Below are 14681 nucleotides of genomic sequence, written 5' to 3' on the forward strand. Positions count from 1 at the left end.
CAGCACAGTTGAACGTTTTCATAACAACTATTTTCATTTAAATTGATAACTAATCAATTAATTTGATCGAAGCATAACGATAAGTTATGCATATTATTTGATTTATTTAGAGTTATTATTGTCATTATCAGCAGCGATAGTAAATGTCGCGTTTGCATAGATGTCCATTTAGGTTAAATTATTTAATTAGGATTATTTGAGAGGTGTGTTTTTTTCGAGGGTTGTGTGAGAAGTTAGTGAATTTTGTATATTGCTTCTTTAATGTTTTTAATATTTTCAAGATCATAGGATCATTTTACTGTGTTACTAACGTTTCCATGCAGTGATTGCCTTTTTTTTCCAAAAACATAGAAATTTTTACACTGTTATCAATGAGGAATCAATCTAAAGTGCATATGTACTTTCCCAAACAATTACTTGCCTCCGTTCATTAGCTGTCGTCATTGAATTTTCCACGAAACAAGCACTTTTTGCTACTTTTTGCGCATATTTTTGCTTTATTTTTTATTTAAATATAAAAAAGAGGAGCAATTACTGAATGTCTGATTAAATGCAAATACGAATTATTTAGATAGTCTATCGATTTATTCTATACCAAATATAGATCAAAAGATAAAACTCCAACAACAGATAAGATAAATTGAACACAAAAAGTGTTAACTTCATAAAATATTATAAACGATGAGTAAATTTTGCAGTTGGTGTTAGCAAGTCATAGAGCAATGTCTGAAATAAAGGATAAAGACAAGGATAAGTTAAAAGTCGAGGATACAAAAAAGGATAAAAGAAAAGAATTTGCCAGTAAAGAGTAAGTCGCCAAAAAAAGTGATATACAATTCATATTGTTGCGTACCGTAGTCAATTTTATATTTGATTTAATTGCTTTTTGAACTTTTTTTCTAGTAAATCACTTACTTGTATGAATCAAAAACGCTTACAATTATGTGCCTGGGTTTTACTAACAGTTGGACTTTGTATTGTTGTTACCACATTCTATTTGGCCATACAACAGAATTCCGGTTATAATACATCCGTAGCAGCTGATGGAAAATTATTGGATGATGCTTCAGACTTGTTACCAATTAATGAGGAGGACCCTTATAGTGGCACTGGTCACTTTAGTCTTGAAGATGAAGGATTAGGTTCTAATAAAAGCGGACGGTAATTGATATTAGAAAATACAAGTAAGAGTGTTATATTCGGCTATGTCGAATTTCATGAACATTTTTTTTATTAAATTTATGCCGAATTGCATAATAATATACCGATATCAAAAGCGATATCAAGTATATTTTGTAATAGTGCCTTGCTTCAATTAGTGAACAAACTCTACAATTTTCGTGATATTTGTAATTGCTATTATATGGGCATAGGGTTATAAAAATAACCGATTATGAAATGTTGTGGAGAGTGATATAACTTGTTTTCTTTGTACACTTATTTTTACAATAACAACTAAAGTGGTATGATTTCCGCCACACTTTACGGAATTTTAGTGTTCATGAAAAGTTTTAATCTGGAGGTTATTTGTATGAGGTCTAAGTGAAATATACTATAACTATAACTGAACTAGAACTGAACTAGAACTGAACTAGAACTGAACTAGAACTGAACTAGAACTGAACTAGAACTGAACTAGAACTGAACTAGAAACTGAACTAGAACTGAACTAGAACTGAACTAGAACTGAACTAGAACTGAACTAGAACTGAACTAGAACTGAACTAGAACTGAACTAGAACTGAACTAGAACTGAACTAGAACTGAACTAGAACTGACCTAGAACTGAACTAGAACTGAACTAGAACTGAACTAGAACTGAACTAGAACTGAACTAGAACTGAACTAGAACTGAACTAGAAACTGAACTAGAACTGAACTAGAACTGAACTAGAACTGAACTAGAACTGAACTAGAACTGAACTAGAACTGAACTAGAACTGAAGACTAAGAAACTGAACTAGAACTGAACTAGAACTGAACTAGAACTGAAAACTAGAACTGAACTAGAACTGAACTAGAACTGAACTAGAAGGAACTAGAACTGAACTAGAACTGAACTAGAACTGAACTAGAACTGAACTTGAACTGAACTTGAACTGAACTAGTACTGACTAGAACTGAATTAGAACTGAACTAGAACTGAACTAGAACTGAACAAGAACTGAACTAGAACTGAACTAGAACTGAACTAGAACTGAACTAGAACTGAACTAGAATTGAACTAGAACTGATAAACTGACTAGAACTGAACTAGAACTGAACTAGAACTGAACTAGAACTGAACTAGAACTGAACTAGAACTGAACTAGAACTGAACTGAACTGAACTGAACTAGTACTGAACTAGAACTGAATTAGAACTGAACTAGAACTGAACTAGAACTGAACAAGAACTGAACTAGAACTGAACTAGAACTGAACTAGAACTGAACTAGAACTGAACTAGAACTGAACTAGAACTGAACTAGAACTGAACTAGAACTGAACTAGAACTGAACTAGAATTGAACTAGAACTGAACTAGAACTAGAACTGAACTAGAACTGAACTAGAACTGAACTAGAACTGAACTAGAACTGAACTAGAACTAACTAGACTGAACTAGAACTAGAACTGAACTAGAACTGAACTAGAACTGAACTAGAACTGAACTAGAACTGAACTAGAACTGAACTAGAACTGAACTAGAACTGAACTAGAACTGAACTAGAACTGAACTAGAACTGAACTAACTGAACTAGAACTGAACTAGAACTGAACTAGAACTGAACTAGAACTGAACTAGGAACTGAACTAGAACTGAATAACTGAACTAGAACTGAATAGAACTGAACTAGAACTGAACTAGAACTGAACTAGTAACTGAACTAGAACTGAACTAGAACTGAACTAGAACTGAACTAGAACTGAACTAGAACTGAACTAGAACTGAAAGAACTGAACTAGAACTGAACTAGAACTGAACTAGAACTGAACTAGAACTGAACTAGAACTGAACTAGAACTGAACTAGAACTGAACTAGAACTGAACTAGAACTGAACTAGAACTGAACTAGAACTGAACTAGAACTGAAACTAGAACTGAACTAGAACTGAACTAGAACTGAACTAGAACTGAACTAGAACTGAACTAGAACTGAACTAGAACTGAACTAGAACTGAACTAGAACTGAACTAGAACTGAACTAGAACTGAACTAGAACTGAACTAGAACTGAACTAGAAACTGAACTAGAACTGAACTAGAACTGAACTAGAACTGAACTAGAACTGAACTAGAACTGAACTAGAACTGAACTAGAACTGAACTAGAACTGAACTAGAACTGAACTAGAACTGAACTAGAACTAGAACTGAACTAGAACTGAACTAGAACTGAACTTGAACTGAACTAGAACTGAACTAGAACTGAACTAGAACTGAACTAGAACTGAACTAGAACTGAACTAGAACTAAACTAGACTGAACTAGAACTAGAACTGAACTACAACTGAACTACAACTGAAATACAACTAAACTAGAACTGAACTAGAACTGAACTTAAACTGAACTAGAACTAAACTAGAACTGAACTAGAAGTCAACTAAACTGTTTTTAATTTGAACCAAATTATTTTTTTATAAAAAGCTTTAGCATTAAACTAAGCGATTTGTACGAAGCTATTGGTAAAAATAAAAATGGCTGCCAAGAGAAATTATGTCAAATAGCCTGCACGAATGTGGCTAATGTTTACGCTGCTGTACACGAAATCGTCAAGGTATAAAAGTTAGCAGATAGAATTATTAAAGATTTTATGAAATACTTCTTTTTCTAGGCAAGTTCTTGTCCCTCTATCGATGTACTTCTACTGGAGCAACAAGATTTTCCCATGGGTGTTTTAAAGAATTATTGGATGGCTTCCAATATTTCATTCTACGAAGTTTCAATACGTTTCGGCAATATCACCAAAATAAAAAGTAATGCTTTCAATTCGCCACTTTTCCGTAATACATTTGTACTGTCACTGTCCCATATGAATATAACAAAAGTAGAGAGTGGTGCTTTATTGGGCCTTTACAGTCTCAAGTATTTGACTATTAAGTCACATATACAAAAGTTAGCACCGGCCATATTCCAGCCGGTGCAGACGACTTTGGTGAACTTGAAATTAAATGCAAATTTAAGAATTAATGGCAATGGCAGCCTGTTTGGTGTAAGCTATATGCCTAATTTAATATATTTGGATTTAAGTAATAATATTTTTAATGGTTCCCTGTGCAAGCACTTTTTCAAGTCCATGCCAAATTTGAAATATTTAATCATAACTGAAAGTCAAATACAGCATATAGAGAAAGATGCTTTTGAAGATTTAAGAGAAAAGTTAACGTTTGTAAATCTTTCGAAAAATTTCTTAACAACTTTATCGGCAGCGGTTTTGGAACCCATACTGGTGACTCAAAGGATAGCCATGTTAAATTTGGCCAATAATCATTGGATTTGTAGTTGTTGGCTGCAGGAATTGGCTAACCTTTATAAGGAATATCGTCTACAGTTTATGGAAGTATTGTACTGTAAAGCTCCTCATCATTTGTATGGAGTAACACTGGATGAGGTGGACTTTGAAAAGGAAAATTGTGTTGTAACTGGGACCACCCAACAAGACACAGTTGAAGAAAAAGAAGTGGAAACGGTGACAGAACCCGAAACTTCTACTGTTAAATCCACTACCTCAAAAGATTATGGTAGTGGTAGTAGCTCGCCAGTAGAGAATAGTAGTGATTATGTACAATCCAATGAATTGTCTTCAACTGAATCCTCTAAGGTATTAAAAATGCGTTGCTTTGATCCTAATGCTTCTGGTCAAACTTCCCGAGAAGCGGATATTTTGCCCTCCGATGAACCAATTGAATCTAGTGTAGAAACATTTAGTGATAACTCCGAACATTTGCAATTACCAGCTCCCACTTATGATTTTGAATTGCAGTTAATACCCGAGAACAATAGTGTCATTGTCAGCATAAGTACTCCATCGCAATTTGGCATTTTGGTCATTTGGTTTAGTGAACAATTGGAATCATCGGTTATTGTTTACGATGAAACTTCTTTGGATTACGAATGTAAACGTTATGATGCGCCCGACTTAATTGTCGGTCCACTGCAGGAAAATACTACCTATACATTTTGTTTGTTGGGTGCTATGGAGAATGATATTTCACCCTTTGATTGTTTGCCTTTATATGTACCGCCCAAGAGACAGGAAAACATATGGATATCAGAGGATAATAAACAATTTACCATTGGCATGTTGTGTTTGATATTTCTACTGTCGACCATAGCTGGGGCATTGATTGCTTACTTTGGCATTAAGGCATATCCGGATCTCTTAGAGGGTTCTAAAAATGTTTTAGTTGTTAAGAAACCCGATCAGGCCTGTTACGTGGCAACTATTTCCGAAACCGAATATCAAAAACAGAATTCACTTAAGAAGAGGAAACCCTCGACCAAGGAGTTGGCCATAAAGAAGCAATCTTCTATTAAGTAAGTATTCGAAAAACATCAACATCCCATAATCCTTAAAAAACTCTTCCATTTCAGACTTCCTCTACCCGATACACCACCTGCTGAAACATCACCCTCACCCTATCGCATGTCCGTTAAAGACTTAGAGAGATTATCTAGTTTGAAATCATCTTCAACTTGTTTTGAAGACACCTTTCCCAACTATAACTTCGCCGATGATGAGTATGAAACCCCCAAAGTTTGCAACGATGAATATACAGCCGAACAACGTAGTGTCCCTAATATGTATGGCATGAGTCCAAGGTCTCCACCTCCGCTACCCAAACGTAATTCAAATGTCTCCAATAGTCCCACTCTGGTGATAAATCGTTTTTCAAGTTATAATGATTAGATTGAGTATTACGAAAGAAGTTATATTTTGTAAAATTGTACACAAATTAAAAGTAAATTAATAACAAAAAGTAATTGAATCAAGCAAAAAAAGTGTTCAAATCTCACCGAAACGATTACTTTGTAATTAATCCTATCTTAAATTTCAATAAAAAATATTAAGGAAAATGGAAAAATAGCTAAAAATTTAATTGTTTATATCACACAAAATGCCTATGCAGATCGACCAACTCTGATCTGAACTGATTTCTATATGGAAATTAGCGCCTTCGATACGACCGCGTACACATTAGGATATCTATATTCTTCTGTATATATAACAGAGTCGCATAACTGACTGATTGATCATCGCACAGCCTAAAGAGTCATAAAGAGTTCCAACTCCAATATACGGAGCCCATTAGGTCCATTGTGTTTACTTTGGTAGAGTGGAAAGATCAAAAGATAGAGATACAAAACATTAGAAAAGAACAGAAATGACATACATAAGCAAAATAGAGATTCCTAGGGTGGTTCCAACCTAGAAGTTTTACCGAATCGATTCACTATAGAAAGAGTTGTAAATGAATCTCTATCTTCCTATAAAATCCAGTCGATGATATTACTAATTCCCCTCATAAAAGGAAGTATACTGCGAGGGTTGACCGCCACAATTTTCCTCAGTTCGTCATGAAACCTATTTCCCAGATATTTCAACCAGTGATTCTGTATTCTGGGACAATGGCAAATTAAGTTCTCCTTTGCATCTTCACATATCATGCAATAGTCTGATATATTAGTGTCCCACTTACTGATAAAGGCACTAGTTGAACAATGCCACATTAAAATCCCTGTCAGAATCCGTAGACTGTGACTATCTAGACCTATAAGTATCTTGGTAGCCCTAACATCAAGTGTTGGCCATTAGGTCTCTGATATTTTACAATCCATTCTACTATTCCAAGACTGATTGATGAAGTGATGGATTCTCTCGAAACTCAACCTATAATAGTTACAAATGACAGGTTTCACTCCTCTATCCCTATCATCTATGTCAAGGTTCGAAACTAGTCTAGCTAGCTAGCCCGCAACCTTATTAACATGATCATAGCTGTTAACACTTTAGATCTGAATTGGTCGCTGTCTTCGGATTTGTTTCTTGTGAACAAGGAACTGTTGGATCTTGTTTAAATCGTCTGCTAAAACCGATTCTTCTTCTTCGCTTCTATATTGAACGTGTAGCAGTGCGTTATGGATAACAAAATATTTATTTCTCTTGAGAAGTTCCTCCTCAACCACTAAATCTGCTCAAATTTATTTAAATTACTGAAGTAGTATTCAAAAAACTACAATAAAACTGTATGTTCAAATGTGAAGCAATAGGTCCGTGGTTACGTCATCGTAGCCAATTAGACGCAGCTTAGATGTGGTAGATTATTACCAGGATTAGAATATTCATATTGTTTTGGGCAGATGCTACTTAGAAGAAGATGGATCGGGTCGACCTATTCGTGGGATTGCTATCAAAAATTCTACTTTCTTTCATTAAAAAAATATTGAACAAAACTAGCCAGGAAGTTTGGTTCAATATTTAAAAACAAATTTATATTGAAAAATTTATTTTATGAAATTATTTTCAAATATTCAACAACAGAAAACTCGAAAAATATATTCTTTATAAGTATAATAAAACGTTATTTACGAAATAACTTTAAGAAATGGTAAGTACTGGATATTAAGTTGGCATCTCGGTTCGAATCCAATAAATTTTCTTCAAAATTCAGAACACCAACGATCAAAATCAATATGGATCATCATCCGCTGAAAGCTATGCACCCTTTATACCTATGACACCCAAATCATCTGATGCTGCTTCCTTTAGAGAGCCGCACCCAACAACTAAAACCATCTCAACGAAAAACATGATGAAACAAGCCATAAAAGCTCTTGCCCAGAATTCTCGCAAAGGTTTCTCACTGGCGAGTATACGTAAATATATTTTGGATAATTTTCTTCATACTGCAAGCGATTTAAAACATCGCATGCCTTTTATGAAAAAGATCTTTAAGACTGCTCTCGAAACCGGTGAAGTAGTTAGTGTTAAGGGTGTTGGTTTAAATGGATCATTTAGAGTACCCGCTACAAGTTCTTTACATAAGAATGCTAAGAAAAGCAAGAGGAATAAGGAAAAACAGAAGAGGAAGGCGACCAAGAAAGTTGGAAAGAGGCTTAAAGTCAAACGAAGACCAGCTCTTAAGCCTAAGACAGTAAAAAAGGCCAAACGAACATTTTCAGCGAAAATTTAGTTTATGTTGAAGTTATTTTTTGTTCAATTATATTTTATAATAAAATTTAAATACGTTTTTATATTCTTAATTAACAAGTAAAACTAGTAATAATATCAATTATTCATTCATGAATAAGTGCTTATACGGATGCTTACTTTTAAGGGTATGTTAAGTAAGGTTAAGTTGAAACGATTTATTTAAAATTTTTTGCCAAATCGATCATTTTATTATTCAAAAATAAACATCCACTTGTTGCTCATAATGATGACGGTCAGCCTGTCTATCTCATTTCAAATTAAATAAAATATTTAGTTTTTATTTTTGCATTAGATTTTCCTTTCACTATAGTGCAAACTTTTCAATTAAGGAAAGGGCGCTATTGCCAAAAAAAAAAAGACTAAATGAAACGAGGAAAAAAACTACCAACAACAATACAATGTCGACAAAAATAAAATTTGAAATTGTATATAAAATACAGCAAATGACTACAATAATGAACAACAGCTAGAAAATACGGTCCGTATGAGCAAAAAAAAAAAAAACAAAGTAGAAAAAGAAAACGTCATCAATGAAATAAATAGAATATTGTAAAGAAAAACGAACATCAAGTAGTAAACTTTAATGAAACTATTGTACCCTAAAACCGGCCGTTCTAAGATACGAACTATGCATTTCTAAAATAGCCATAGAACACCACTGTGTTTAGTTGTGGTATTTTCTTTTCCGAAGTGAAAGTGAAATTATGGCAAATTCAGTTATCATTCAATTTTTTGGTTTTAAAAAAGTCAACATTTCGCAAAATATTTTGAATAATTTTCAAAATAAAATGCTTACCTATTTAGGATTATTTGATTTTTTTGAACTACGGAATTACAGCATATTCTTCTATGGACTATAGTTTAGTCTATAGTCTGGACTATAGTTTAGTCTATAGTCTGGACTATAGTTTAGTCTATAGTCTGGACTATAGTTTAGTCTATAGTTTGGACTTTAGTTAGTCTATAGTCTGGACTATAGTTTAGCCTATAGTCTGGACTATAGTTTAGTCTATATTCTGGACTATAATTTAGTCTAAAGTCTGGACTATAGTTTAGTCTATAGTCTGGACTATAGTTTAGTCTATAGTCTGGACTATATTTTAGTCTATAGTCTGCACTATAGTTTAGTCTATAATCTGGACTATAGTTTAGTCTATAGTCTGGACCATAGTTTAGTATATAGTCTGGACTATAGTTTAGTCTATAGTCTGGACTATAGCTTAGTCTATAGTCTGGACTATAGCTTAGTCTATAGTCTGGACTATAGCTTAGTCTATAGTCTGGACTATAGCTTAGTCTATAGTCTGGACTATAGCTTAGTCTATAGTCTGGACTATAGTTTAGTCTATACTCTGGACTATAGCTTAGTCTATAGTCTGGACTATAGCTTAGTCTATAGTATGGACTATAGTTTAGTCTATAGTCTGGACTATAGTTTAGTCTATACTCTGGACTATAGTTTAGTCTATAGTCTGGACTATAGTTTAGTCTATAGTCTGGACTATAGTTTAGTCTATAGTCTGGACTATAGTTTAGTCTATAGTCTGGACTATAGTTTAGTCTATAGTCTGGACTATAGTTTTGTCTATAGTCTGCACTATAGTTTAGTCCATAGTATGGACTATAGTTTAGTCTACAGTCTAGACTATAGTTTAGTCTACAGTCTAGACTATAGTTTAGTCCATAGTCTAGACCATAGTTTAGTCTATTGTATAGACTAGACCATAGTTTAGTCTATTGTATAGACTAGACCATAGTTTAGTCTATTGTATAGACTACAGTTTATTCTATAGTCTGGACCATAGTTTAGTATATATCCTGGACTATAGTTTAGTCTGTATATATAGTCTAGACTATAGTTTAGTTTATTTTCTGGACCACTGTTAAGTCTATATATAGTCTGGACTATAGCCTAGTCTATAGTCTGCACTGTAGTGTAGTCTATAGTCTGGACTTTAGTGTAGTCTATAGTCTGGATTTTAGTGTAGTATATAGTCCGGACTTTAATCTAAACTATAGTGTAGCATATAATCTGGACTGTAATCTAGTCTATAGTATGTTGCATAGCCTGACTATAGTCTAGTCTATAGCCTTGACTTTAGTCTATAGAATTGACTTTAGTCTAGTGTATAGTCAGGATTATAGTCTAGTATATAGAATGGACTATAGTTTAGTCTACAATCTGGACTATAGTATAGTGTAAAGTTTGGATAATAGGCAAGTCTAAGGTCTAGGCTGGTCTATAGTAAGCATAATAGGCAAGTATATAGTCTGAGCAATAGTCTTTTCTATAGGATTGACTATAGTTTAGAGGATAGTTTAGCTTCTACTCTTGACTATAGTCTAATATACATATAATATATATTAGATACATATATAATCAATGATCTGAACAATGTATAAGTCTAACTATATATATGGACAATATCGTGTCAATTGACCTAACTCAAAAAATTTACAGTAAGGTTAGTACTATGGGTAGTAGGCCAGACAGAAATTTTCAGCTCTATCTGTCAGGAACTGCCGGCATTAGAGGGGATCTAAGTTGGTGATTTTGGTAATATAGTGTTTCATTAAAATTAGTATATTTTCTCTACTATATAGTCTAGTCTACATTCTGGTCTATAGACTGTACTATAACCTAGTCTATAGATTGAACTACAGTATGGTCTATAGTCTTAGTGTGCTATATAATATGGACTATAGTCTATTCTATAGTCTGGTGTATAGTATAGTCTTTAGTCTGGTCTATAATCTAGTCTAAAGTCTGTACTATAGTCTAGTCTATAGTCTATAATATAGTCTATCGTCTGGACTTTAGTCTAGTTTATCTTTTGGACTATAGTCAAGTCTATAGTCTGGATAGTAGTATGGACGATTATATTTTTATTAATTGATAATGTATCATTTTTAACATTAATTGTTACAGGCAATTGTCCTAACTGCAAATGCCACCCATAAACGAACAAATTTTAAATGTATTACCATTATCTGGCTTATTGTAAAATAAACATACTATTTACATTTTTCTACCACAAAAAAATTCTTGGCAATAAAATTACCCACAATATAGCCACTCAAATCTTATTATAAACAATAGAATTGGAAACAAAGCAAGAAAACAACAAATGTAAACAATATATTTATTTGTAAATGGTATTATTTAAAATACTTGTTCAAAAGGCATCTTTCAAACAATTAAAATATACAACAAGAACAACAAATCGAGAAAAAATTTTTAGGGAATAGAATTCTTAACATAGAAACAGATATTTCTGCTGCTGGCTAAAAATACTCACATGAAATAAAAAATTGGAGTAAAATTTCCTTAGAGCATGTGAACACACTTCAGTCTTTTAAAGAAAGTATTAATTAAAATTGGGGTTACTAGGTTTGCTTTTTATATATATATATATTTTTTTTTTTGTTGGAGGTTGGAGTTGAGGGATACATAGAAAGAAAATTTGATGAATTTGAATATAATTTTTATAGGAAATGGGTTTTTTTTTTCATGAAAAACATTGAATCGCTTACAGCTTCTAAAATAACGCTCCTACCGAGAAAACGATGATCGCTCATAGTTCTCAAAAATCTATTTTTTTGCAAAACCTTAAAAAACAATACAACTGCGATGATATCCTATGGTTTGGTCTAAATCTTCGGTAGACCCTTGTCTGATAAAGGTTATAAGACAGATTCTAAGTGTTCGCAAACTTTTAGCCTAGACTGTATTAAAAGCATAATTTTTATGAACAATATAAATATACATACTATGTCTGTATATGAAGAGCAATATAAAGAATATTTGTCTCAACATAATGATCCTAATATTGTTATCTTGGCGCTACAAGAGGTCAAGTTTATAATGAAAGTGTATTTCATTAATCTTCTAGTTTTTAGTGTTTGCCATTTTTTTTCTATTATTTTGAATGAAACAAATGCATTTATTTCTTTTTCTTTAATTTTATTGTGTTTTTTTTACAATTGTTTTAAAATTATATTTATAGCTGTTTCTGAAAATAGTGGACATATGTCTGTCCCTCTACAACAAAAAAAAAAGCATAAAACTAAATTTCTATTTATGTATTTTACTTTTTTGTTTTAAAAGTAATTTGTACCAATCAAATAAAACTAAATGTAGCTACATAATTCTTGACATAAGCTATTTTTAATAATATATTTAAAAAGTGACTTTTTTTTGATGATACGAATTTTTCAAGTGTTTTTAGTGCGTTGACAGCACAATTAATATTTGATAGGCTGGAACAAGTGTCAAGATGGGGAGAAAAAGGGCTGTTTGTTGTCTCTGTTAAGTGTTTTCAATAAATTATATTAGTTTCAAAAATTCTCTATTTTGCAAAAAGTGTTTTTATCTCTATCGAGATTAAAAAGGTTAACGGAGACCATAGACGAGACTACAATCTAGACTATAGACATGAGTATACTCTGGACTATAGACAAGACTATAGTCTGGATTATAGACAAGAATATAGTCTGGTCTATAGACAAGACTATAGTCTGGACTATAGACAAGACTATAGTCTGGACTATAGACAAGACTATAGTCTGGACTATAGACAAGACTATAGTCTGGACTATAGACAAGACTATAGTCTGGACTATAGATAAGACTATAGTCTGGACTATAGACAAGACTATAGATATGACTATAGTATGGATTATAGGCAAGACTATAGTCTGGACTATAGACATGACTGGACTATAGACAAGACTAGACTATACACAAGACTATAGTCTGGACTATAAACAACACTATACTCTGGCCTGTAGACAAGACTATAGTCTGGACTATAGACATGACTATAGTCTGGATTATAGACAAGACTATAGTCTCGACTATAGACAAAACCATAGTCTGGACTATAGGCAAGACTATAGTCTGGACTATAGACAAGAATAAAGTCTGGACTATAGACAAGACTGTAGTCTGGACTATAGACAATACTATAGTGTGGACTATGGACAAGACTCTAGTCTAGACTGTAGACAAGACTCTAGTCTACACTATAGACAATACTCTAGTCTAGACTATAGACAAGACTATAGACAAGACTATAGACAAGACTATAGTCTGGACTATAAACAAGACTATAGTCTAGACTATAAAGAAGACTATAGTCTGGACTATAGACAAGACTATATTCTGAACTATAGAAAATACTATAGTCTGGACTATTGACAATACTATAGACAAAACTATTATCTTGACTATAGACAAAACTATTATCTTGACTATAGACAAAACTATTGTCTTGACTATAGGCAAGACTATAGTCTGGACTATAGACAAGACTATAGTCTGGACTATAGACAAGACTGTAGTCTGGACTATAGACAACACTATAGTCTGGACTATAGACAAGACTATAGTCTGGACTATAGACAACACTATAGTCTGGACTATAGACAAGACTATAGTCTGGACTATAGACAAGACTATAGTCTGGACTATAGACAAGACTATAGTCTGGACTATAGACAAGACTATAGTCTGGACTATAGACAAGACTATAGTCTGGACTATAGACAAGACTATAGTCTGGACTATAGACAAGACTATAGTCTGGACTATAGACAAGACTATAGTCTGGACTATAGACAAGACAAGACTATAGTCTGGACTATAGACAAGACTATAGTCTGGACTATAGACAAGACTATAGTCTGGACTATAGAAAAGACTATAGTCTGGACTATAGACAAGACTATAGTCTGGACTATAGACAAGACTATAGTCTGGACTATAGACAAAACTATAGTCTGGACTATAGTCTGGACTATAGACAAGACTATAGTCTGGACTATAGTCTGGACTATAGACAAGACTATAGTCTGGACTATTGTCTGGACTATAATCTGGACCATAAACAAGACAATAGTTTGGACTATAGGCAAGACTATAGTCTGGACAATAGACAAGACTATAGTCTGGTCTATAGTCTGGACTATTGTCTGGACTATTATCTGGACTATAGGCAAGACTATAGTCTGGACTATAGAGAAGACTATAGGCAAGACTATAGTCTGGACTATAGAGAAGACTATAAGCAAGACTATAGACAAGACTTTAGTCTGGACTATAGACAAGACTATAGTCTGGAATATAGACAAGACTATAGTCTGGACTATAGACTAGACTATAGTCTGGACTATAGACTAGACTATAGTCTGGACTATAGACAAGACTATAGTCTAGACTCTAGATAAAACTATAGTCTGGACTATAGAAAGACTATAGTTTGTACTATAGAAAGACTATAGTTTGCACTATAGATAAGACTGTAGTCTCGACTATAGACACGAGTATAGTCTGGACTATATTCAGACAAGGCTTTAGACAATACTATAGTATTGACTATAGACAAGACTATAATCCGGAGAGCAGACGAATCTACAATCTAGACTATAAACAAGACTATAGTCTGGACTATAGGCAAAACTATACTCTGGACTTTAGACAAGACTC

The 14681-nt window shown here is 33.2% G+C and overlaps 2 protein-coding genes across 2 annotated transcripts; both read left to right on the top strand.

Annotated features, from left to right (window-relative positions):
- The first annotated feature begins 700 nt into the window (after window positions 1-700).
- LOC119603348 lies at window positions 701-5963 on the top strand. Its single transcript, XM_037955357.1, has 5 exons — window positions 701-808; window positions 904-1161; window positions 3628-3757; window positions 3815-5517; window positions 5575-5963. Exons 1-5 carry the CDS (start codon window positions 723-725, stop codon window positions 5888-5890), a joined length of 2493 nt encoding a protein of 830 aa, XP_037811285.1. The 5' UTR covers window positions 701-722; the 3' UTR covers window positions 5891-5963.
- A 1472-nt stretch (window positions 5964-7435) lies between these two features.
- On the top strand, window positions 7436-8257 carry LOC119603349 (histone H1A-like). Its single transcript, XM_037955358.1, has 2 exons — window positions 7436-7589; window positions 7653-8257. The coding sequence occupies exons 1-2, from the start codon at window positions 7587-7589 to the stop codon at window positions 8172-8174; spliced, it is 525 nt and encodes a 174-aa protein (XP_037811286.1). The 5' UTR covers window positions 7436-7586; the 3' UTR covers window positions 8175-8257.
- The last annotated feature ends 6424 nt before the right edge of the window (window positions 8258-14681 follow it).

Source organism: Lucilia sericata, unplaced genomic scaffold, assembly GCF_015586225.1.
Source record: "Lucilia sericata isolate MDLA Ls3-8-SP2 unplaced genomic scaffold, ASM1558622v1 Contig000294F_arrow, whole genome shotgun sequence".
Classification (NCBI taxonomy): domain Eukaryota; kingdom Metazoa; phylum Arthropoda; class Insecta; order Diptera; family Calliphoridae; genus Lucilia; species Lucilia sericata.

What these genes read in the sequence shown, in the direction of transcription:
- LOC119603348 (XM_037955357.1), top strand. Translation starts at nt 723, where the DNA reads ATGTCTGAAATAAAGGATAAAGACAAGGATAAGTTAAAAGTCGAGGAT. An exon ending in CTGTACACGAAATCGTCAAG is followed by an intron (nt 3,758 to 3,814) that starts GTATAAAAGTTA and finishes TTCTTTTTCTAG; the next exon opens with GCAAGTTCTTGTCCCTCTAT. An exon ending in AAGAAGCAATCTTCTATTAA is followed by an intron (nt 5,518 to 5,574) that starts GTAAGTATTCGA and finishes CTTCCATTTCAG; the next exon opens with ACTTCCTCTACCCGATACAC.